At 41.3% G+C, this 26,667-nt stretch overlaps 1 protein-coding gene across 1 annotated transcript in view; it reads left to right on the top strand.

The window, feature by feature from the left end:
* The window catches only part of hmga2 (high mobility group AT-hook 2), a 137,920-nt gene extending 117,350 nt beyond the window's left edge, over positions 1–20,570 (top strand). Inside the window, exon 5 of the mRNA XM_069904003.1 lies at positions 17,215–20,570. Within this exon, the coding sequence (XP_069760104.1) occupies positions 17,215–17,262 (48 nt within the window). The 3' untranslated portion in view covers positions 17,263–20,570. The remainder of the gene's footprint in view (positions 1–17,214) is intronic.
* Positions 20,571–26,667: the final 6,097 nt, after the last annotated feature.

The raw sequence follows: 26,667 nt of genomic DNA, 5'->3' as shown, positions 1-26,667 counted from the left end.
GGTAACCGGAGTGGAAGGAGCGAACTTGATCCACAATTAGAAATGTAGTCTGTAGATCACATTCTTGTCAGTGTGATGGTGACAATCCAGAGACTGGAAAGTTAAGAATCCTTTTTTTTAAAATTTTCAAGCTAATGTGTCCAGCTTCTCGTGAAATGCAACGTTTGGTTGGAAAATCAGATGTCACACAAAACCAATGCACCATAATGAGTACATTAATTTTCAAAGCTTCAGCATCACTGCAGTTTTTTGGCCATAAGCCAGGAGAGATATTACAGCCCGAACAATTCCGGTTAACCCTCCATAGACCTCCAACATTTGTGTGCCATATTGAGAATGCCTCTTCTCTTTCAAATGGAGAATTTTTTTTTCCTGCAGTACTAATTAATCAGAGTTTTATCTGCAACGATTGTTGCATTACAATTACTTATCCTGCATATGCATCGTTGGTCTGTATGTGTGCTATGTCTCGTCGTGTTCTGAGTGTTTCGCACCAAGGATTGGAGAACGCTGTTTCGTCGGGTTGTACCTGAGCAATCAGATGACAATAAACTTGACTTGAAAGAGAGTAGGGCAGAGAATTCAAGTGTTGGAGTGTTGAGCATACATTTATATTTCTTCTGCTCTTCCCTCCCTGTTTCCAACTCTCATACTTAATGTAAATTAAAAAGATGCGAATACAGTAAAAATCCCTGTTATCCAGAACTCAAGCAACCGGCAGCCTCAAGCAAGCAGGGAAAAAAAAGAAATCATGGAAACTAAATGGGTATAAAATATGGAAGCTTAAAATTAGCACGCCTCGCCATAAGTTCTCCATTCACGCAACAGGCTGTCTCAAGCAACCGGGAAATTCACTTATTCGGCATCTACCAATCCCCACAGGTGCCGGATACCAGGGATTTTACTGCACACTGGAAAAGAAACTGCAACTGCAAGCAACTCTTTAATGCCGCAGGGTGGAGGAAGGCACAACATCAGTGCACATTTTAAGGTACCGGTCTCACTGGCAGGCTGTTCCATTATTGATACCCTGGAGCCACGCCTGACTGCGTTCTAAACTAGCAGCTACTGATGTGCACTTTCTGGCGAGGATCAGTGGATGGCATTTAGTAGCAGTGACCCTGCCCCCCAGCCACCCACCCACTGAGGTCCGTGGAACAGAAACAAGTATCTGATTTTGCCATCCGAGCCATTAATGGAGCTTAACACCAGCAATTCTTTTGCACTGGTTCTCATCTCAGTGAGTTTTGTTTCGTCAGCTTGACACATGGAAATCCCATCACCTCATTTAAACCAAATAACTGAGAAGTCTCCACAGAATAGATTTTCTGTTAGTACAATATGGGAATGCATGCACATTCCCTGTAGGAACACAATTTGCTGAAACATTTGCAATCTTTCTCCTGCTTGACAAGCAAAGTTCACTCAACTCATTTTGGGCACTGGCTTGCAGAGGCATCTGAATTAAATAGGAAGAATTATGGGCCCTCAGTGGCAGATCTACTCCTCTCCAGGGTCAATTAGTGAGTCAGAAGGGCTGGTCAAATATCAAAATGCCCTAGAATCCTATTTACCTGACCTTAAAGTGTAATGGAAGACTTTGTAGTCCATCTGGCAAATCCTGGAAACTAATGCCTTTCAGTCCCTCTCAAATATGTATCCAATTCTCTCTAATTTTCCCACATTATCTGGTTCCCCTAGCAGTGGATTCCATATGTTTGCCTACTTTAACCTACTGGAAGTTCCTTTCAAAGCATGCACCCAGGTTCCTGGCTTGATCTCAACAGAGTTAAAGTTTGTATTGTATATCCCTGTGGAAGTATTGCTTCAGTTTGAGCAATCTTTAACTATCCTTGCAGCTTTGGCGCATTAGTTATCACCTTAGTTGCTTGTATCATCACCTTCCAGTGCCTCTCTTAGAGTACAACAACAAGAATGGCCATTTTCTGTGTGGTATCACAGATTCCTTAACTATACATACTCTCCCTCTGCCTCCTGTGACAACGTCATTCCTTTCTCTTAAGTTTCTTTGCATTGAACTTGTCAAATGATGAGTTCTTCTGATTCTTAAGATTTGTCCTCCTTCCGGAAATATGGCTTTCCCTCTGACTAATGAACAGAGCTCTCAAACATATTACCTTAGTCGCCCACAAGTCTGCTCTCACCCTGCTGGAGCTCCTCTGTTATTCAGCGTTTTCCCTCAGCTCCCCCCACCTGGTTCACATTCATCGTATTATCCGTTGGCAATTTGTGCCATTGACAACAAGATCCCACTACCAGTCACATCCTCGTCTCTCATCCCTTTTCTAAATATTGCAGAGACAGTTCTCTTTATGATTCCCTGACCTCACCCACTATTCTGTCTCCCACGGCACCTTCCTATGCAAATGGAGGAGTTGCCACACCTAATCATTCACCCCTCCCTTTCCCACCATCCAGGGACCCAAACGTACCATTCCAGGTGAACTTGCACTTTTTGCAATCTAGTCGACTGAATTCAGTATTCACAACGTTGCCTCTTCTACGTCAGAGAAACCAAGCACGGATTGGGTGATCGCTCTGCAGAACGTGTGTGTTGGGGTGACCCTGAGCCTCGTTTTCCTGCACTTGAATTCTCCGCCCTACTCTCTTTCAAGTCAAGTTTATTGTCATCTGATTGCTCAGGTACAACCCGACGAAACAGCGTTCTCCAATCCTTGGTGCGAAACACTCAGAACACGACGAGACATAGCACACATACAGACCAACGATGCATATGCAGGATAAGTAATTGTATATGCAAATAAATATTATTTTGTAAATATGAGCCTCGCGTGGTTAGTGAGAGCAGTTCCTTTGGTCGTTCAGCATTCTCACTGCCTGTTCCTCAGCCTAGTGGTGCTGGCTCTGATACTCCTGTATCTATTTCCCGATGGGAGAAGCTAAAAGACTGTATGGAGATAGGTTAAAACAGAGCAGGTGATAAGGACTATGAGTTCCGACCACTGGTGAGGCATTTTTAAGAAGATCAGTGTGAAGGGACTTAAGAACTGGGAAAGCAGGTTACCTGAAGATGAAAAATTCAGCGTTCATTCAATAAGGTCGCAAAGTGGAGAGACAAGATGATGTTCTTCCAGTTAACATTAGGCCTCACTATGGCTGTGAAAGAAGCCGCCGACAGACAGGTACACTTGATAAATGTTGGAGCTGGATCTGGCGTTCCAGTCATGGGCCATTAGCTTGTTCAGGAGGAGCGGGCTAAGCACCCAGCCCTGAGGTGGGCCAGTTCTCAGGATGACGGTGCTTGATATTTCTGTCTGTTTGTGGCTTCTTCCAGAGCCATAGTGAGGCCTAACATAAATCAGAAGAACATCATCTTGTCCCTCCACTTTGCGACCTTATTGAATGAATGTTGAATTTTTCATCTTCAGGTGACCTGCTCTCCCAGTTCTTTCCCAGTGTCATGGTTAAGTCCCCTTCACACTGATCTTCTTATAAATGCCTCACCAGTGGTCAGTTCTCCTACTTCTTATCACCTGTCCTCTTTTCGCCCATCTCCATTCGGTCTTATGATTTGCTCCTCACTCCCCTGTCCCGCTGACAACTGACATCCCTCCACTCTCAACCCAGTCTGAGGAAGGGTCATTGATTTGGAAGATTTTCTTTTCACCATTGCTGCCTGACCAACTGAATATTTCCAGCTGTTTCTGCTTTTACTTTGTTGTGTTGGAGAAGGTTGAGTTATATTGTAGTCTGGTGAAAGCTTCGCTTGGTGATCTGCGAGTAGCTCTTGGCATCTTGGCAAAGATCTATTGTAGTCTGGTGAAAGCTTTGCTTGGTGATCTGTGAGTAGCTCTTGGCATCTTGGCAAAGATCTATTGTAGTCTGGTGAAAGCTTCGCTTGGTGATCTGTGAGTAGCTATTGGCATCTTGGCAAAGATCTATTGTAGTCTGGTGAAAGCTTCGCTTGGTGATCTGTGAGTAGCTATTGGCATCTTGGCAAAGATCTATTGTAGTCTGGTGAAAGCTTCGCTTGGTGATCTGTGAGCAGCTCTTGGCATCTTGGCAAAGATCTATTGTAGTCTGATGAAAGCATCGCTTGGTGATCTGTGAGTAGCTCTTGGCATCTTGGCAAAGATCTATTGTAGTCTGATGAAAGCATCGCTTGGTGATCTGTGAGTAGCTCTTGGCATCTTGGCAAAGATCTATTGTAGTCTGATGAAAGCGTCGCTTGGTGATCTGTGAGTAGCTCTTGGCATCTTGGCAAAGATATATTGGCTTTGGAGTAAGTGCAATGTAAATTTACCAGAACAATATTTCCATTCCTAAAGAGGCCAGGACAGGAAATTTAATTTAAGGGGTGATCTGACTGATGTTTTTTTTATATGATATTATTAAAAGGATAGACCACATCAATTATCTCTTGATGGAAAATCTAGGATAACAAGAGCATAGGTAAAACTTCAAGCCAGTTTTTCAGAAGTGAAGGTAGGAAGCATTTCTCCCACACGTCTGGATGATTTCAACTCCCCCACAATGGATAATTAAAGCTATGACAATGGTTAACATTAAGTTGAGGTTGGTTTTTATTTTTTGAGGTATGAAGATCTACAGATATTTTAACTTGCAAATGTGGAAATATGTCACAGATCACGAAGAATGCCAAAACTAACTTGAGGGACTAAATGGTCTGTTCCTCTGCCTCAGTATGAATATTGTTCCATTTTATTCAGCGGATTTAGGTATAGTATTCACTGTGTGGCCAATTCTGTAGGCTCAATGTCTTTTCTTATCCTGCACATGGGCGTATTAGATTCAGCGGGGTTATCGTACTTTGCCCTTAATCTTGTCATCTTCAGCTTGTGGCCAGAACATTGTAGGATTTATTTCCCTTTCATCGCCCTTGCATTTGAACTGTTAATTACGATTTTTGGCCAATCCTTCAAATTCAACTTTATAGCTGAGTTCTATTGTAATTCACCCTTCCATGTGCCCTGCCCATCATTTAGTAACATCACCATTTCTGTGCTCCGTTCATGAATTTTCCAGGTACATTATTATTGATTCCGAGCAACTTTGATGTCACCCTTGCCCCTCAATGAACCCCTTGGCCTCTTTTTTCCATTAGAGAATTAGCTAGTGCAGATTTGCATCGACAGATTGATGCTAGACCCCAGGAGCTCCTCATAACTGGTGAAATGAGCAGCATATCTCATCACAAAATTACGTGAGTGCCTTGCTCCAGCCTCCTAACCACAGGGTAGTCACACCCTATTAAGTAACATTGAGAGAGCAGAGTCTGAACATGGGATTCCTTCCTTTATGCGACTTTCAGACTGAACTTTGGGGATACAAGTGTATGTTCTCATACCTGGGTAGAAATAATGCTTATGATAAACTTAAGTCCCAAGTCCGGATGTTCTTATCATTTGTGAGACCTGTCTCCAGAGATGTAGAATTACCTACCCTGAGTGACCAGCCAGTTTCATGTCCATATTCATAAAAGTGTATCCGGCTTCTGTATTAAATAAAGCTCAATTTTATTTTTCTCCGGCACTGACCCAAGTAAAAAGTCTAGGGTTACACTTTATTTTGTCTCGACATTGATAGGATTCCAAGAGGTCATGGTGAACTTCATGGTCCCAAATTCTGAGCATTGCTTCAGGGTTCCGTTTATTCTCTCTGTAAGTGCACAAAGAAACTGATAGGAACAGGTCAATTGTTTTCCTAAATATTTTCATTTACAATCGTAACAGAATTTCTAACATCTGGAGTTATTTTTTAATGGGCTTTACTGATCCTTTCAAAGTCCAATGGGAATTGACCGTTGGGCTCAGATTGATCAGTGGTATATTCTGATAAAACATTCAGATAGGGGTCAGGTTTGGCTGGGTCAGGCCAGCTGAGACTTTATAAATACATTTACCAAGGTTTTTTCCCCCCACTTCGCTACAAATGCCTTCAAAACTTAACTTCTGGCTTCCATTAGATTAACCCTTGTGTGAGACTTAACATGTTTGACGTTATGAGGTAGTTGGGTCAGGTTGAGTTGGATATAAAAAGAAAGCTTAAAAATCCACCAGGTTTTCATGAGGTTTGGATTCCCCTTGGTCAGATATGTTTAAATTTAGTACCTGAGCAGTCCTAGGTCTGCTTTTTTTTTGTCAATTTTTATTCTTTCTATATAGGAGGGGCGAGAGGGATTTCCAAAAAGGCTCAAATTTTGACAAGAGTTTTTATGTGGTATGCTACGATTTTGATAAACTTTGGCTGTGTAAATGTGTACGTGTTTACGAACAAGCTGGGTGGTCGGCACTGATAAATGAAGACTTGAAGAGATGCACCACTTGCACCGTATATGCAACTGTGTTTCACAGTGCCTGTACAATGTATGCATTTATGGTGTGCTGGAATTTAAGCCATCATTGTTTACAGTTTATCTCACAAGTGAAAACACTGTAGGCAAATAGTGAGCTGATTGCAGTCTCACTGCCAGTTATATTATACAGTAAAACCCTTATTATCCGGAATTCAAGCAACCAGCAATCTCAAGCAACCAGCAAAAAAGATCACGGAAAATAAATGGGTAAAAAATATGCAAGTTTAACCCTTTGGACTTGGTGTCCTTGTTTTCAGGAACCCCCAACAAATGCATATACTCCATGTCCCTGTTTTCAGGGACCTCCCCCCCCCCCCCCCCCCCTCCAACAAACACATATACTCCATGTCCCTGTTTCAGGGACTACTAACAAATGCATATACTCCATGTCCCTGTTTCAGGGACCCCCAACAAATGCATATACTCCATGTCCCCTGTTTTCAGGGACCCCCAACAAACACATATACTCCATGTCCGTGTTTTCAGGGACTACTAACAAGTGCATATATTCCATGTCCCCCTATTCCAGGACTGGTTTTACACCCAATCACCAGCTGGTTCGAACTGGTCTTCATACTGCGGTTTACCCGTTGTCCCAGTCTGGACTATATACTGTGTGATGAAAGGTTAAAATTGGCCTGCGTCCAAAGGGTTAAAAATGGTGTGCCTCACCATTAGTTCTCTATTCACGCGACATGCTGTCTCAAGCAACTGTAAAACTCACTTTTCCTCCATCTACCGATCCCCATAGGTGCCAGATACCAGGGGTTTTACTGTATTTACAAATGCCAGCAAGAAAGGCAAAATTATCCATGAAGTGCCTTAAGGTGCATTTAGATCGACAAGATCATAATGCTTGATGTTTCATTTTCTTGGCTGTATATTTTACCCACCTTTTGGGGCTGGTGACCTGTGTCTCTGTAGCAGTTTTTTCGATTACAATAATCTTTAAGTTAGAAACCTGATGAGATCCGAAAGTTTGGAATCAAGCAGATGTATTTGACAATCAAAGCACAAGGGAATTATGCTAAAAGCCAGGAACTTATTTGGCTCACAGGCCACAGAGCAAGCAGGTAGGAGCCATACAATAGTCTGTGGATGCTGGACTCTGGAGCTATGTATGATCTAATGGAGTTGCGGTATTGTGACGTAGAAAATCTCAAGATTTTCTTCCTGGTCATCGAAAAACACATTTGCCCTTCCTGCCCCACAAGGATTTTGTTAAGTATTGTATTACCCTGAGAGGGTTCTTGTAACTCCAAGCAGGAAACTTGCATGTAGTTTCTTGATTGGGACTCTCAGTAAAAACTGGAGGCACATCACGATTAGGATTCAATAGCTGGACCTTGAATGGCTTTGAGCCAGTGACCTCAACGCTGCCTCAAATCAGCACTCATAAAAAATCATGGCAGTTAAGTAACTTGGGTCATGTTTAATTGGTTGCAGAAGAGTTAAAGGTAGCTTCTCTCCAGTAATTTCCTGGGTAAACATCTGATGTAGAAAGCTTTCATTGATCTTAATTTGCAACCTGAAGATGTTTTAGATCTCTTAGCCAACAGCCCATTGATTTTTATGTGCATCAAACAATCTTACCAAGTGAGTTTTTTTAGCTGAAGATGACATTTTCAGAGGTGAATGTTTAGACCATTGTGTGCAAGCAGAGAACCAACTCTGAGGGCAAAAAGTCAAATCCGATAATTGTACTGAAGAGTCATCTCAGCCAAGAATAAGTTCCATCTATACCCAGATGCAAAATGAGATTAAATTTTTGTTTACCTTACGGTAGAACCCGATTCCAGGCATTTAAACCCCTGCCGCTCAATTACACACAAATTAACCTACAGGGTAGAAGGAAACCAGAGCACCCGGAGAAAACCAATGCACACACGGGGAGAACGTACAAACTCCTTACAGACAGCTGGGTCTCTGGCGCTGTAATAATGTCACGCTAACCATGCTGCCCCATTCCAGTAAGGGTAATCAGAAAGAGCAACCCCTGACCATGCCGATTAAAATTTATTGGGGTTAAGGAAAAGCCATGCCATGATTTCCTGGAAACATAGCGGAATATTTTGGAGATGAGAATAATGAGGCTTACTTTTCAGACAGCATCTGAAATGCATGTGATTTTTGCACTGGAATATAAGAGCATACAGTTCTTCAAATTGAAAAGTCAATGAGATAATATCCAGATAAATTCACTTGTTGAGTTATTGGATGAGGGAGAAATTTTGGGCAGAACATTGGGATAAGTCTCACTCAGTATTAGAAATGATCATTAAAGATCAGATGAAACAGCAATTTAATATCTTATCCATAAGCCTGGACCTCCCTCACCAGTGTCAGCTTTGCTTCCAGTTTACCAGTCATTGCAAAGGAACTTGAACCATTGATTCTAGGGTGGACATGTTGATTCAACTGGTTCCCTCTCATTGACTGCTTTGGAAATACTCCCAGTCAATGACCCCAATTACCCAGTTATATACCTTAGTTCTCTCAAAATATGATCACAAAAACCTGAAAGAAAATGAATCAGAATTCTTTCATTTCTACATGAAGATTCCTCTGTTTTTATTACTGATTTGCTTCTCTAGTGGCTGTTGTTGCTGGTATCACTCACGTTATTCTTCAACCAGCTTCAGATTTGTTGAGGTGAGTGAGGGAAAACCTTTTGGGGTCCGAGCGATGTGAACTCCACATGTCGATAACATGCTGCCAGTCCACAACTGCTGACTTCCAGAAAGTTACACGGCTCCTTTCGAAGCGATTAATGGCAGGGCAACTATTGGGTTGGAAAATTTGAAATGGAAGATGGAGTCCAATCCAGATAAGTGTGAAGTAATACATTTTGGAAACTCAGACTTGTAGATGGAGTACATGGTTAATGTCTTTCACCACTATAGGTGATGCAGGGAAGGTCGTTTTCAACAAGAGAGAGGAGTCCAGGACAACAGACGTTGTAGCTCTTGACGCATAAAGTACCAGAGGTGATCCATGTACTTGAAGTTGTACCCTGGAGAAAATTGCGCCTGTAGAGAAAATTTACTTTAAAATGTTTATGAACATCATTTTTCCAGCAAGTTCTGACTTCCCAATAACTTGCTGGTTAAATCCTACAAGCTTTCCTGCACAAAAATTGCAGTCAGAGACCAAAGTAATGATCAGAAGCTGAACTTCATGACCTAGTGTACCAGCCTGACCTTCCTGTCCAAAGACTTGGTAAGATTCAGCAGGTTTCTGATGGTTTGAAGTTATTTGCCCATTTCTTCTTGATTGCTTCTTCAACAACAGGCTCCAAAAACTGAATCTGGAAGTTGCTTTCCCTAAATTAAAGAACACAGGTAGCATTACCCCTGGACTTGAGTGGGAATTCAATTCTGAATTCCTTTCACGGGATTATAAGAAATGTTTTGGAGCAGTGCATAGTACCGATTCTCATTGGTAAACATCAGGTTGGGTTTTGTTCCAGTTCATTCTGCGAGAGAGGTTGCTTCTGTAATTGAGGCTCAACAGATAACTGGTCATAAAAGGATGTTTATTCCTTAAGCTAAGTTTCTTTAGCTTTTTATTTGTTTTAGATTCCAGCATTTGCAGTTTCTAGTCTTAACATTTTTGGTCTGTTTTTGAATTATTTTAAATGAAAACAAAGAGTGGAAATTCTCTTGCATTCTGTTGGTAAAGTTGATGCGTGAACAAAATATTATTCAGTGCAGTGAGAGTGTAAAATAGTGCTTAGTGTTTACTGGTTCCAGTGGCTAAGTTGAGATAGGAGTTGTGCTCAATGTCCTCCTAATGACACACACGCTCCAATAATGTGGTCAATCTCCTTTCGAAGCGATTAATGGCAGGGCAACGATTGGAAAATTTGAAATGGAAGATGGAGTCCAATCCAGATAAGTGTGAAGTAATACATTTTGGAAACTCGGACTTGTAGATGGAGTACATGGTTAATGGCAATGTGGAGGAACAAAGGGATCTTGAGGTCAAGGCCTGCAGTCTGTTTAAGGTTGCCGAGCAGGTTGATAGGGTGGTTAAGAAGATGTGCGCTGTGCTGGCCTTTGTTAGTCAGGGTACAGAGTTCAAGAACTGTGAAGTAATGTTGCAGCTATATAAAACAGTCATTAGATCACACTTGGAATATTGGTGTCTAGTCACCTAATCATGAAGGATGCAGAGAAGGTGCAGAGAAGCCGTACCGGGATTGGAGAATGTGCATAAGAAAAAAATTGAGGGTTATGGGTATGAGGAGGGAAAAGTTAGATCGTTGTGCAGTAGGGTTTATACAGGACAGCACGGCATTGTGGCCCAAAGGGCCTCTTATGTTTTTTAAGGGGGGGGGCGGAAATATGGGGCCCCTTTAATATCAAAGAATATTTCTGTCATGTCCATTCTGATCCGATATCATTATAATTCTTTTACATTTTGATGAGATCAGCTCTCGTTCTTCTGAACTTAAGTGACTAGTGGCCCGTCTGCTCAATTTAATCTTGTGCAACAAATCCACCATCTCAAGAATGAAGCTGGTGAGCCTTCAGTGCACTCCCTCTGCCGTAAAGGTATCATTCCATGGAGCTGTGTGAACTGAGAGTCCCGGTGGATTTAGTCCAAGATGCATAGATGCTTGAGCTCAAATTATCTTGCAACAAAGGTCAACCATAGCTTGATTTCCTCATTGCTTTCCCAAATCTCCAGTAGGATTGAAGTTAACTGGTGCACGTTAGGTGCAGGAGGGGACTCCCAAGGAAAGTTGCTGCCCTACCTTGGGATCTGGTGCAGAATGACTTTGGGAATGGTAAATGGGAGTAGAATCCTGAATGTTCCATGTAACATAATTAATGTTTGCCTGCTTCTGACCACTCTAAGATTTTCCTGACATTCTGTTGGGCTGAGTTCTGGTAACATCACTACCAGACATAGTTTTTAATGAAGTATCACCCCATAGCTGCCTTGGGAAATCAATTGTCCCATGTCCGTTTCATTGAAAATTTCAATCCCAGGGAGAGTGGAGGCTTGAATACATGGGTACCTCAGTACAAATCCACCTCTCTCCTTTTTAGCAGCTCTTCACACTGGGCGAGTGGTGTTAACCTCTTGCCCAAAGTCTAAAAACTGAATCGGAGAGACCGGTCGCAGACTGGGAGATCGCATCGTTCAGCACCTCCTCTCCATTTGGAACCACAGCGACCTCCCAGTGGCCAACCATTTCAATTCCACATCACACTCCCGTGCTCACATGTCTGTCCATGGCCTTGTGTACTATCTTCCACCCCCCCCCCCCCCCCCCACTGCCCAGACCACCTGCAGATTGGAAGAACACCTTATTTTCCATCTGGGCACTCCAGCCAGATGGATTTAACATTGACTTTACTGTTTTCCATCAAATCTGCTCGCCTTTTCTTCCCCCTCCTCCTTTCCTATCCTTCCATCCACCCAGCCATCCCTCCTCTCCCTCACTGCTGCTGTCTGCTCCCTCCTTTCTCCACCTATCATCTCCTGCCCTTGCCACCACTCTTCACACCCCCCAAATTCTTTTGTTCAGACACTCGCTAACACTCTTTCATACTTTGATGAAGGGCTCAAGCCCGAAACATTGTTTCTGTATCTTTACCTTTGCTACATAAGGACCTGCTGAACTTCTCCAGCATTTTGTATTTTTACTTCAACCACGATGTCTACAGATTTTTGTGATTTACTTTTTTCCCTACTTTAGTAGTATCAGTTCCACATGTAGTCAACTGTATCTGTGTCATTTCACAGATTCATCTAAATTGCAATAGCATTATCTCTTTTTAAATGCAGGCAGCTGTTCTTTAAGGTATGAAGTAAAAGTTTGTTCAAAACATTTACAAAGCCACATTTTAAATATTTTAGACTTGGGCTTAATTCAGTGGCAGCACTCTTCCCCAAGTCAGAAGTCTCAGTGACCAGCTTCCTTCAGAAACCAGATGCCATGTACGTTCTCATCTAAACCATTGATATGCATGACAAATAACCATGGGCCCAACACCAAAAACTGTGGCACACCACTAGTCACTTCAGTCCAAAAAGCAACCTTTCACCATCTGCTTTCTTTCATGAAGCCAATTTTCTATCCATTCTGCTATCTCACCTTGGATCCCACGCGATCTGACTTTCCAGAGCAGAACCTTATCGAATGCCTCACTGAACTCCATACATACAGTACCTGCAGTTCAGCCCTCTTCAAGCTCCTCGATTAGATTTGTGATTCGTGACCTCTCACTTACAAAACTGTGCTGACTATCCCTCCTCAGTCCTTGATCGTCTGAGTGCACGTGTATCTTTTCCCTCAGAATACTCTCCGGTAACTTACCGACTACAGATGTTAGGCTCACTGGTCTGTAGTGCCCAGGCTTTCTCTTGCAGCCCTTCTTGAATAAACGTATATTTGCCAACCTGGTGTTTTCTGGCAACTCACCTGTAATTAATGATACCTCCTAAATCACAAACAGGGCATCTACAATTTCATCTCCAGCTTCCTACAGTGTCCTTGGATATATCTGATCAGACCCAAGAGATTTATCTACCTTCATGCACATCAGGACCTTCAACATCTCCTCAATTGTAATACTGACTGTTATCCCTGACTGCCCCATTCCCCATGTCTTTCTCCACAGTAAAAACAGAAGTACTCATTGAGGACCGTTCTTCACATGTGGCTCGACAGAAAGTTAACTGCATTGATTCCAAAGAACATTACAGCACAGAAAACAGGCCATTTGGCCCTTCTAGTCTGCGCCAAACTATTAATCTGCCTAGTCCCACTGATCTCCGCCCAGTCCATACCCCTTCCATCCATGTACCTGACCAAATGTTTTCTTAAATGTTAAAATTGAGCCTGCATCACCACTTCAGATGGCAGCTCGTTCCACTCTCTATGTGAAGAATTTTCCCCTAATGTTCCCCCTTTCACATTTAAATCATATACTCTGGCTTGTAGCTCACCTACCATAAGCAGAAAAAGCCTACTTGCATTTATTCTATACCCCTCATCATTTTGTTTATCTCTCTCAAATCTCCCCTCACTCTTCTACACTCCAGGGAATAAACTCCTAATCTGTTTAACCTTTCCCTTCAATTTTAGTGGGGTCCCATTTTTACTCTATTTACTCTCTTTCCCTTTCTTTGTTTATGTATTCTTGTTATAAAGTTAATCCTGGAAAATAACAGAGTGGTGAGGGATGCTCAATCAACTAAGCCATGTCTTCACTCACTTTCCACATGATCACAATCTCCATCATTTGTTAGGTAACCGTAAAGAGTAGGGACATTGGGTAGATTTTGCCACGGTACAACAGCATGGGACCCTTTGTGAGGAAGCTGTCAATAGGCAGGCCCAGCACACTTCTCAGCCAGTTTCAGATGGGCAACCCATCCAAATCCTCCAACCTGATGTAACCTACAAACATGGAGAATTCACAAAATTAAACGGAATGTGAATTGAACTAAATCCAGGCCAGTGGAACATGTGGCGTTGGACTCCCTAAACCAGGAGGCTTTCTACTTCTAATCTATAATGCTTTTGATGGGAATATGATGTGACTGACATGCTATTACCTCTATTCCCATTCCAAACCCACTGATCGCCACACAATCAATTGATATAAATTAAGTTTTGGAGTATCACTGTATTTAGGCAATAACCCCCCTTTCCCCCCTGCCCCCACACCATGACCCAACAATTTTTGTTTGTCCATCAGTAAAATGTTTCTGCATGTGCCAGCAACTTGTTCCAGAGGTCAGACTCTGCAAAAGGAAGTGCCTCTTGGTATCTAACTATATGCTTATTACGTCTCTTGTTCTTACCTAAGCTATTAAGCTCAAATAGCCTATTTGCTTGGAGCAAGTCTAATCCTTTCATTATTTTAAAGACCTCAATCCTACCTCTTCAAAGTCAACATTTTTTTCTGAAGTATAAAGCCCTTGCTCTCTCAGTCAATCCTGGTAACTGAAGACCTTTGAAAGGTAACCTGCTAACCTCCCCCTGAACCTTTTCTAAAGTTTCTCTGTTCTCCATCTCGAAAGTATTAATATTTATTCATATAAAAATGTACATGCATTCACTTAGCATAAAAATCTGAATTATACAACTTAGTTGCATCTGTGAATGAAAATGACCAAAATATGGTCCAAAATTCCCCTGAAATAACCAAGAATATAATGCATTTCTACCCCCCCCCCCCCCCCCACCCGGACTTGGGCTCATTCAATGATAGCTTTTCCATGACAGATTTTTCCCTGTAAAACTGTGTATTGAAAAGAATGGTAAGGGGAAGTGGAGAGAATAGGAAAAAGAAATCTGTAATATAAACGATGGATTAAATGAACTTTCCTCTTCCTCCTCTATCCTTGGTGTTTTATGATCTGTGAAAGGCATTATGATTAAGTTAAATTTGTAAACTTGAGGCATACAAACGTTCAGCTTGATAAAAGGCCCATTCGGCACACGAGCTCATGCCACCCTGTTGCCCTACGTTTTGAGCAGTGGGAGGAATCTGGAGCACCCGGAAGAAACTCCGGCAGACACAGGGAGAACGTACAGACAGTGCCAGATTTGAACCCTGGTTGCTGGCGCTGTAACAGCGTTGCGCTAACCGCGCCGGTTATGAGACCAGTTTAATTGTGCAAATTGAAACACAGAGATGGTGTAGTAAGAATATGCCAGCTGGAATTGCCCTCAATTACATTCTTTCAAGCATTAAAATGTAATGTTTTGCTTTTGAATCACATTCTTAAACAACTTTTCTCCCTCATTTTTGCTCCTCATGTCTAAAATAATGTATGACTGTTGATCATTCGCAGCTCATAGTTGGCACCTAAAGTAAAAGGCAACTAATTTTCTTTTGAGACTGAAACCATTTCAAGTCTACACCATTAAAGGAAGTACAGTGGGTGCAGGTTCTAATTAGACAAAATATAACTTGCTAGTTATGCTGGCAAATTGGCCAAGTCTCCCACGGTTTAGTTCCCTTTTTATTGCTAAAGATTATTTTCTCATTTACAGAAAATGTAATTCATACCTGCCTCACTTGTGCCAATAATGTGCCTTACCTGAAATGGGTCTCTGGGAAGATGGTATGCTTGCTGTTATTTCCCTGCCAAATGAAAGTTATTTCAAAGCACTGGCATTGTTCTCCAGCTATTTTAAGTGAAACTGTTTTCGAGCTGACAAACTAAATGAATGGTTGCACCCATTCTAAGTATAAGCTATACATCAGCTATCTGGCAGACACCTTTTAGTTAAAAAGAGCGCAGGGAATCTGTCAGACTTGTTAATATTATTAAGTGAACTGAAACTTCCTGCCCAAGGGTATTTCTTTTATATCTTTACAATTTGCATCCAGGCTTGAGCCTATGGATGAAGCCCTATGTTTAGTTTTGTTTCATTAGTGAAACATTTACAAAAATGTTTTAGATTCTTAATGCCAGAGTTCCTTGATGTTAAATTGACTGTTTGATCCTGAGGCACTTAGTCCTTGGTGAGTAAGGCAGATACAAGCTGTCAAGTGCAAACCTTGAGAAGCACAATTATTATGTTATCAGTTTAATTGCAGTTGGGTGAATTAGTCGGTGTCTTGACTGGAAGCAATATTGACTTATTTGTACCGGGCTAGAAATATGCATATCTGCTGGATTATCATGTCTTTCGAGAATGTAAATGTTAAGTGAAGTGGCTGAGGCATAGGGCAGTTGACACTTGACTTTGCCCTCTTTACTCCAGCTGAAGCTTTGATCAAGCTACATCTTTCTCTGTTGCTTGTCCCCCAGAGAGTCTCTCAGGGTCATGGCCTACTACTTAGTCAAGAGGCATTAGCCTACTGGCTTAAATATTTGAGGCCCTGAGGTTAGCAGGGGGCCTTCACTTCATGCACTCCACATTTCCCACATAACCTAAAGCAGACTAAACAAAAGTGGTGTGAAATCTGATGGCGGGACGCAGCTAAAGTAATATGTTGCAACTGTCCTCCATTCATTTAATACTGCATGTTTGTTTCCTGGATTTACACCCTTTTTGGACGTTGGGATCATGGAAACCTTTGAAAAGAGGATTGCAGAGCAGTGGCCTGTGATTAAAACCTAGTGTTTTTCTCCATGCTGCTCTTGTGCGGCAGTGTCACACATGGTAGCATTTAGGAGCCCCTTCACAGCTGAAGTGTTTCAAACACTAATGAATGGAAGCTTGGTCATATAATGCAGACAAGCTTTAAGGCATGCTTTACTGAATGGTGTACTGTAGTGGCCTGGGAAAGGAAGAGAGTTTTAAATTGTGTCAGCTCGCAACCCAGACAAAATGAAGCCATGTGGAAAATCAAATCTATTTAACTATGAAACAGTTGTAAGCCATTTTAAGGTGGCCATCCTTGGCAGTACTTGGTTTATGAGGTGACAAATGTTAAACCACATAATACAGTCTTTTGCTTTATTTTTTTTAGTAAATAAATGTGAAAATATTCAAAGAGCCATTTTGAAGGAGTTATTTTAAGGGATAAATGTTGAATGCTAACTAGATTTAATGCTGTAAACATTTGATAAATGGATTGAATCATTTATAACGTCCTGCTATTTTCCTTACAACGTTTTAATGCTTTTAAGTTCCTCAAAGACATGGTAATGACATCAGCTGTAGAAGATTTATTTGTGGTTTAACTGGAATTTAATCAATGCACTCTTTCTCAAATTTGCGGTTGATGATATCTGGTTGGAGGCCTCCCAAAATACTTCAGCAATTTAAAAAAAAAACAGCACTGCTTGTTGAGCTGGTCACTGTGGAAAGGAGGGCAGGACAATATTATTAAACAGAGTTGTCTGACATAATAAAATTTTGTTTGTCTTTTCAGGAAGAGGGTGAAGGAACGTCCTCGCAAGAATCCACAGAGGAAGATTAAGAAACCACATTATTTGACTTCTACCTCATTCAGCAGTTGGGTCTTTTGAAGGGAGAAGACACTACCTTGACCACTTTTTTTTTCCCCCAAATTAACATTGGTCTGTCCACTTTATCCTGAGGAGAAACACATCCTCTGAAAGACTTGCAATCGACCTTTTTTTTGTAATCCCTTCACAGTCCCAGGTTTAGTGAAAAAGAAACTGCTGTAACACAGGGGACACAGATTAATAATGCAACATTTAATTACTGTTTTTTTTAAATTCTCAACATACCTATAGTTTATCGAGCTGCTAAGTAAGGGTGAGTGGGTCAAAAGAGAGTTATATATTTCATTACAAGGCACAAAATAATGCAAGAAGAAATCACCATATGCACAGCCAAAATATGGGCATTTTGATAGAACCAACTTTCCTGGTTAAAAATGGTTAAGCACCCACCCTCCCTAACTTAGTGAACCCCCTGTATAGAACACCTAAAATGAGGGATAGGCACTGCTCTTAGAGAAACTTTATAGTAGACTTTTTTTTTAATTGATGTTTTTCACTTACTGAAATTCAGGAAAATCCTAGGGCTGATTTTTATGTATATATTTAATTCTGCTGTTAACACCTAAAATTATATTCCGCATCTGAAGGGACAAATGAACAATTGACTTTTTTTTTAACAAAAGGAAATCCAGAAATTCCACTTCAGTGTAAGTCATTAAGACTTGGAAAGGGAACCGATTTTTGTCTATAAGAATCTCATTTACAGGTAACTTTACCTCTAATGCACTGACATGTGGCTTGGTCAAGCAAATGCATTCCTTGACTTTGGGAACAACATGCTGTGCAATTGATCCTTAAACCATTCCTCCTCCTTCCCAACAGTCCAAAAGAATACTCAGTCAAAACAGCACTTTTAGTGATGGTTGCAATATTACCCCATTATCTGTAACTACCTCCGATCAATTCAATTAGTTTGACAGCCTCTTGGGTACATGCTGCTATACACATACAATGCAGATTTTTTTTTCAAATTCATGGACAGATAAACACTGATACCTGTAGATTCATTTTGGTTCTGCAATTTAACTAATAATAGAGGAAACCAGAATACCTGAAAGCATTTCTGTATTGCAATATAATTGCTTAATTTTTGAGTTGCTTTTAATGCAACTCATTTTCCGTTTGTACTTTTTTAACTTGAATTTTTTTTTAACTGAATTACTCATTGCTTTTTAACAGATCCTTTTGTTTTCTTATGTTACAATTAATGAAATGGAAATGTTTCTAATGCTTTTATTTTTCATTTTTTTTATCAGTAGTGTTTGAAAAATAACTCTCCAAGTTTGTACCTCAAATGCGTTCAAGGCAAATGGACTAATCATTGACCAAAACCTACCTCCAGATATTAAAAAAAGGAACAGCCTTGTTATTATCATCACCAGTTTAAAAAAAATTGTTTAAAATTTTAGGACTGCAACTAATCCCTAGTCAAAGTATTTTTGTAAAAAAAAAAGAAAAAAATAATCTTGGACACGAAAGCATTTTAAATTACTTTCTATTCTGAAACCTTCAAAGGAAAAGTGAAGCTTTATAGGTGAAAAATACAGGCCCAGTTTTTTGTATAATTCAATCAAGAATATGCGTTTAAATTAGTAGATTGTAAGAAACGTACTTGATTCATATTTTCATGTATTTTACACAAATGTGATTTTTTTTTTTAAACTTTTTTTGTAATATGTTTCAACCAGATCTATTTTTAAATGCTTCTTCTGTAGAGTTTTATCTTGCTTCTCTGCTTGTCAATATTGCTCCTTCTAACATATAATGGGCCGGGAAGATGGGGAGGGAGTAGTTTCTCAGGAGAATCTGTGACAGTAAGGCTTTAGTGTTGAGCCAAAGTACAACCAAAGCTGATTTCTTCTGGCTTCCATCATAATTTATAAAACCTTGACATAAACTCAGCTAGCTCCTCAGACAGCATGGTGCTTAACCTGTCTGCTTTTTGAAGACTGAGCTAATATCTGGTTGTATTTTCCCCCACGTTTTTTTTTGTTGTCTGAATCCTCCAACTTATGATTTGTTTGCAAAGTCACTCAATGTACTTCAAGTTAAAAGAACCCTGTTAAGTTTTACCTCAGTTTTTCATCTAACGTAAAGTAAGGAAGCCTTTTGAGTGTTGGACATTTAGCTCTGGGAAGCCTCTCAAATGCTAATGTTTATCATGTATTTCTCTGGATGTTGTACAATCAATTACACACTACTACCTCTTGGGGCCTACTGTTACCTCAGTTTCAAGCTGAAAACCTATTCAATTGTTTATGGCCAGTAGACCAGAGAGTGCATCATAAATTTTTTTATACATAGTTTATTTTTTTGGGAGATAAATTTTATATGACTGTTCTCTTCTGACTGGTCACCTCGAGAAAAGACTGGACATTTAACTTTCTGCCATTTTACGAATTTTAGTCTTGGTTTGTGGGGGAGCTTGAAAATGATAGACTGCTCTCCCTGTACCTTGAGTGCGTAACTTTATTGCTTTGCTATTCACTTAGAAAAGCTGTCTGATTGTACTTCGAAATGCTTGCTTGCTGAGAAGGTTCATTTTAAGGATTGTCACTGTCTGTTCAGCACAAATAAATGTAATAACCTCTGTGATCCCCATGTTGATTCTGAGACTTTATCATTTTAACACTGGCATAACTGTTTATGTGATTGAACACAGTGCCAAGGACTCTTATCACAGAGTGCCCTTTTTTTTTAATTCGAAGTAGCACTTGAATAGACCACTTGAAATTAGTGCTGAACTTAAAAGGGTCCTATAGCTATGACTGATCTCCCTTGGTTTCATAAACGGACTCAACCACCGTTTCAGAGTTTATTGAGGCTGATTTATAGTAGGAACCATCAGTAAATGATTCATTGAAATAAAATGTTATTCTTTCACATAGGAAGAAAATGTCAGGCATGTAGTACAGGTATATAATCGTTTATCTCAAATCCTTGGAGACCCGACATTTCTTGGAATTTTTCAGATAATAGAATAATAGAAATGGGGGTACATTAAGTAATTGTACTGATTTCAGATTCGCGCAACACAAAGACACACTCCAACTAGAAGGGTCTCTGGACAAAGGTTGCAGCAGCGCTGGGTGGGGTTTTCTGCAGTGCTGGACAGGCTGTTGGTTGCACTGGATGGGGATTTGCGGCCTTGCTGGACGGGGGTAGGGGGGGCCCAGGATGGTGGTATTCATTAGTTTCTGGTCATCACTGTCATTGTAAAACTTCAACAACTTATTTTTCTGCTATATGGTGGTAGTTTCCACACCATAAACTTCAGTAAGATGCCGCACAGATACAACACGATCAAGCTTCTGCAATAACTCTTCTTTCTGCGCTATTGATAATGGCAGATGCTTCCTTTTCTGCCTCTCTCTGTTGCCCATAAGGGACTCTGCAGCTCCTTTTGTCACGTTCACAGTCTTCAAAGTCCATGAACAGCATAGTCGCATCTGACTGGTAGGAGCCCTGAGATACGGCACTGGACGGGGATTGGTCTTGTTGGACACCAAACGCGAGCTTTGGTGTGCGGACGACATCTGTGGAAAAAATGTACGGTTTTCAGAATTTTGGTACCTGTAATTATAATAAAATTAATATCCCACATTATTGAAGACCACAGGTATTTGTTTCTTAACATTTCAATACACCACTAAATGGCTAAATATTTAATTTGAGGGAAACACATCCTTCCTTGGTATTTGTTTTGGAAAATCAGACAATATTCTCTTTGTTTAAAAAAAAATTAAAAACAATGCTGGAGAAATTCAGCAGGTTGAATAGTGTACGTCATGAGGCAAAGATTAAGATGCATCACCAGTGTTTCAGGGCTTGAGCCGTTCAAGCAAGGTGTTTGACCTGCTGAGTTTTCCACCATTGTGTTTTTGCTTCAATCACTGCGTTAGCAGACTTTTGTGCTTTACTTTACTCTTCGTTATAGTTAGTGGGATAATCGTGTTCCACTGTGATGCCCCAAGTAGCTGCCTCACCCCTCTATGAGGTTCCAAGCATAAATGAAGATTACTTTTGAATGATACTAGCATAATAAGTCAAAAATTTCAGCTGATGAAGAAAAAATAAATTGTATGTAAATAATGTGAAGCGGGGTGGGTTCCTGGACGAGGTGACTTGCAGGTCATTGACACTTTGGGTTCTTCCAATGGCAGACGCTACTGAACACGGTGATTAGCAGAGGGTAGGTTGCGCATATTTTCTGACCTTTTTAGCAGCAAAAACTCAGTTCTTCCCCCTGCTGGAACAATATTAAGACGGGCTTGAAAGATGCATCATGCTCCACTGATAATACAATTTTAAAATCCACTCTTTTCAATCAATTTTTTTTTTAAATAGCATTTGTAAACCATCAAAGTGAAAAGAATACCTGGAAGGTACATGCATCTTTGGTGAAGATGTTTTCAGGACTATTATTTTGAAAATCTCTACAACAAAATTCTTTGGAGACTATTTATTACTAATAAACATAACTGGGGACTTTTTTAAGCTGTACAATTACAAGCTCGGAATTAAATTCCAGCTACAAGAGGCAACCCAATGGTAATGATAACAAGATGCCGTTGTTGCACATGGGAGTTTGCATTCATTCCATTTTAAATATTTGTATGAAAATTGTTTCTTTTTGTGGCTTCTAACCTTTTGAGAGGTCTGAATTTTAAAAAGAGCTCCCACTCCAGAGTAAAATTACCCCGGCAATTAATCATAGACTCTGCCCATTAGGCAGAGGAATAAATGGTGACTCCCAGCTCCACCTTGACAAGACAATGTATCTTATTAGTGTCTCCAGAGAATGTGTTTAGATCTGATGTGTGAAGCAGCATGAAACTTACGTTGGTGATCTTGGATCAATCAATATAGAGTAAAACCCCTGGTATCCAACACCTATGGGGATTAGTAGATGCTGGATGAGTGTATTTTCCGGTTGGTTGAGATTGCAAACTAATAGCAATGAGTGCCGATTTTACATTCCCTGATTTTTGTTTTAAACTGGTTACTTGAATTCGACATAACAGAGATTTTACAGTACATAGTCTGACCACAGCTGGAGCTCAGCTTTTAGTGGTTCAGGAACTTGGGTAATCCACAGCTGAAACATCCAAATGAGTTGGACAGAGTCTTGGTTATACCCCACTTTCAGCTGCGCAATGATTTGGTCAGACCTTATCTAAAACAATACTTGCTGATGCACAGATTTGGTCTGGCCAGTCCTGGAGCCCCACATTCATTCACATCGATCTTGGTTATGCCTGATGTTTAGTTGTACCCAGATCTTACCAAAGCTAGAGCATTACCTTAAGCTGCACACAGGAGTTCTGACCAAACCGTCTTCAATTGTCTTGAGACTTGGTTATGCCCCATCTGGAATGGTCTACAGTTGTATGGACCACATCTGTAGCCTCATCTTCAATTGTGCGGATCCCTGATTGAACTGTGAATCGACCAATGTCTTCATCTTTGGATGCCAAAACTAAGGTAAGAAATAATATAAAACTAAAATACCTGCATGCTAAACACCTGAAATAAACAGAAAATGTCAGAAATGTTCATCTATAAGATCAGAAAAATATTAGAGCTTCAAGTCAATAACTTTTCATGAGATTTTTCATGTCTTGTTCTCTTTACTGCCTGGATGTCAGATAATACATGTAGGCCCCGAGGAATTTTGTCAACAATCTGTAAGTTTAAATAATTAATATATTTTGTCATTTTTTTTTTAGGAACAGCAGGCAAGTTGAAAGGGTAATCTAATTGGGATGTTTACAGTGATGAACTTGGAGTAGGTGCAGAGCCACCACTTCCTTTGATGAGATAAAACACACATTCCTTATGTAGAGAAAGTCAGCAGGGATAAACAGTGTTCATTACAGAGCAAAGATAAAAACAATAACCAACATTTTGAGCTTGAGCCCTTCATCAAGGTACAAGGAAAATGTAGGCAGGTCCCCGAACAAAATAGTGGGGGGGGAGGGGCAGGGGAGAACCACAGTCCCACAGGCAGGAGGTGAAAGGTGGCTACAGTGGGGAGGACCCACCAGTAAACAAGATGGGGGGGAATAGCTCTGTGAATGGAGAGGAGCTGGAGGAAAGGAGCACAGGGAGGGGGCCAGCAGAAATTAATGTTGACTTTAATGCCATGCAGTTGGAGAGTGCCCAGACGGAAAGTAATGGTTGCACCTCCAATTTACAGGTGGTCTTGGTTTGACAGTACGATGCCATGGAGAGACGGGCCTGCATGGGAGTAGGGTGCAGAATTGAAATGGTTGGCCAGTGGGAGATCCCTGCCATTGATGCAGTGAGAACGAAGGTGCTTAGCGAAGAAATCTCCCAGTCTGTGTCCATGCTCTCCGAAGTAGAGAAGGCCTTCCTGTAGAACTGTCTTCCTCCTCCAGCCCTCATCCCCTGCCAAACCATTTTGTTCGAACATCTTTCTACATTTTGTACATACCTTAATGAAAGGCTCATGCCCAAAATTTTGGTTATATGCAATACAGAGAGAACAAAAAGAAAAATAATAAAAATGCCCAAGTAAGAGTCATTAATTGAGTCTCTGATTGAGTTTGATGTTGAGGAGTCTGATGATGGAGGGGTAGCAGCTGTTCCTGAGCCTGGCGGTGCGAGTCTGGCACCAATACCTCTTTCCTGATGGCAGCAGCGAGAACAGAGTGTTTGCTGGGTGGTGTGGGTCTTTGACAATTGCTGCTGCTCTCCAATGGAGGTGTTGCCTGGGGATGTATTCAATAGTGAGGAGGGTTCTGCCTACAATATCTTGGGCTGTGTCCACTACACATTGGAGGGGTTTATGCTCAGGGGTATTGGTGTCTCCATACCAGACCATGATGCAGGTGGTCAACATACTTTACACCACACCTCTGTAGAAATTTGCCAGGTTTCTGATGTCAAACCAAAACTCTGAAAACTCCAGAGGAAGTAGAGGTCCTGACATGCTTTCTTCATGATGCCATTGGTGTGTTGGGTCTGGGAAAGATCCTCCAAGATAGTGGCTCCGAAGAACTTAAATTTGCTCACCTTCTCCAATCTCCCAACGATCACTGGATTGTATACTTCTCACTTTCCTTTCCTGAAGTCAACAATCAGTTCCTTAGTTTTGGTTACATTGAGTGCAAGCTTGTGGTTGGGGCACCATTCAGCCAAGTTTTCAATCTCCATCCTGTACGCTGACTCATCCCCTTTATACAACCCAGTACCATGATGTTGTCGGCAAATTTGTAGATGGTGATATTGTCATACTGAGGCACGTGGTCGAAGGTGTAAAATGAGTAGAGCAGGGGGTGCTCTGGTACTGATGGAGATTGTGGAGGAGAAGTTCTTACCAATCTTCACTGATTGTGGTCTGGAGGTGAGGATCCAATTACACAGTGGGGTGTTAACTCTCAGTTTTTGGAGTTTGCTGATCACTTTTGAGGGGGTGATGGTGTTAAATGCCAACAGGAAGTTTTTTCTCACACATTGGTTAATGAAAATCCAAAAAGCAATGGAAGCTGGGACAACGGAAACAACCAAGATATCAGTGGATTAATTTTGTTGAGTTTGGAACTGAGCAGGTTAGAACAGAGGTGTGAAATTGGAAATAAAAAGGACTCCAGTAAAATCAAGCTCAATCTTCAGTATGTATATCTCTAGACAACAGACTCGCCAAGGCAAATAGCGCCTTTGGAAGACTACACAAAAGAGTCTGGAAAAACAACCAACTGAAAAACCTCACAAAGATAAGCGTATACAGAGCCGTTGTCATACCCACACTCCTGTTCGGCTCCGAATCATGGGTCCTCTACCGGCACCACCTACGGCTCCTAGAACGCTTCCACCAGCGTTGTCTCCGCTCCATCCTCAACATCCATTGGAGCGCTCACACCCCTAACGTCGAGGTACTCGAGATGGCAGAGGTCGACAGCATCGAGTCCACGCTGCTGAAGATCCAGCTGCGCTGGATGGGTCACGTCTCCAGAATGGAGGACCATCGCCTTCCCAAGATCGTATTATATGGCGAGCTCTCCACTGGCCACCGTGACAGAGGTGCACCAAAGAAAAGGTACAAGGACTGCCTAAAGAAATCTCTTGGTGCCTGCCACATTGACCACCGCCAGTGGGCTGATAACGCCTCAAACCGTGCATCTTGGCGCCTCACAGTTTGGCGGGCAGCAGCCTCCTTTGAAGAAGACCGCAGAGCCCACCTCACTGACAAAAGGCAAAGGAGGAAAAACCCAACACCCAACCCCAACCAACCAATTTTCCCTTGCAACCGCTGCAATCGTGTCTGCCTGTCCCGCATCGGACTGGTCAGCCACAAACGAGCCTGCAGCTGACGTGGACTTTTTACCCCCTCCATAAATCTTCGTCCGCGAAGCCAAGCCAAAGGAATATCTCTATTGTTCAGAAGCATGTAAAGCTGGAAGAGGGATGTGTGTAACTACAATTGGAGTACAGTAATGCACAAACCTTGCCAATAATTTCTTAGTTATTTTACATATTGGTCACCAATTCTTAATGTTGTGGAGGATCTTCTTGGTTGTTTCTGTTGCAAATCTAATACAGCTCACAGCAAGAAAGGCAGGCAAGTGTGTCAGTAAGCTTTAATGACTAATGCTACCAGTAGTGTGGTGGAATACATCAGCTCACCTGCAATGCCATGGTCATAAGAAATACAAGTTCTTCAGTTTTCGGATGTAGCAATAACATTGTACACAATGCTGGAAATATAATTAACTTGAACCTGAAATTGCTTTTGAAATGATTATAGCAATCAATGATTTCACAGAGAAGAGAATGGGGTCCAGAATAGACCCTTGTGGGACCCCGCAGGAAAGGGTGGCAGAGCGGATGAAAATTTGCCCATGTTGACTGAGAAAGTTAATCACTAAGATAAGATTTAAACCACTTTATGGCCGTGCCGGAGGTGATTATTAAAATGGTGTGAACCACAGTATTAAACGCTGCGCTAAGGTCCAGGAGTGGCAGAGCTCCGTCCCTGAGTCAGTCATGATATATTCTTAGTAAGGCTGATTCTGGGCTATGATGGGCCTTATAACCTGACTGGAATTTTTTGGATATGTTGCTTTGGTGTAGGTAGGGAAACAATTGGCTAAGAACAACTTTTTTGAGTACCTTTGACGTGAATAAAAGTTTAGAAACAGGTCTGTAATTTTTGGGTGTGGTGGAGTCTAGGTTGAGTTTTTTCAGGAGGGGCTGGACCACAGCACACTTGAAACAAATTGGAACTGTCCCAGTGGCTGAGAGAGGATGCTAGGATCAGCTGTATTGAAAACATCCCTTGGGAGGGGATTATTTTCCAGAGCTTTGACAATGATTTGAGTTTTGTTAAAAAT

This window comes from Narcine bancroftii, chromosome 11, assembly GCF_036971445.1.
Source record: "Narcine bancroftii isolate sNarBan1 chromosome 11, sNarBan1.hap1, whole genome shotgun sequence".
Lineage (NCBI taxonomy): Eukaryota > Metazoa > Chordata > Chondrichthyes > Torpediniformes > Narcinidae > Narcine > Narcine bancroftii.
This window is presented reverse-complemented; position numbering and strand designations above follow the sequence as displayed.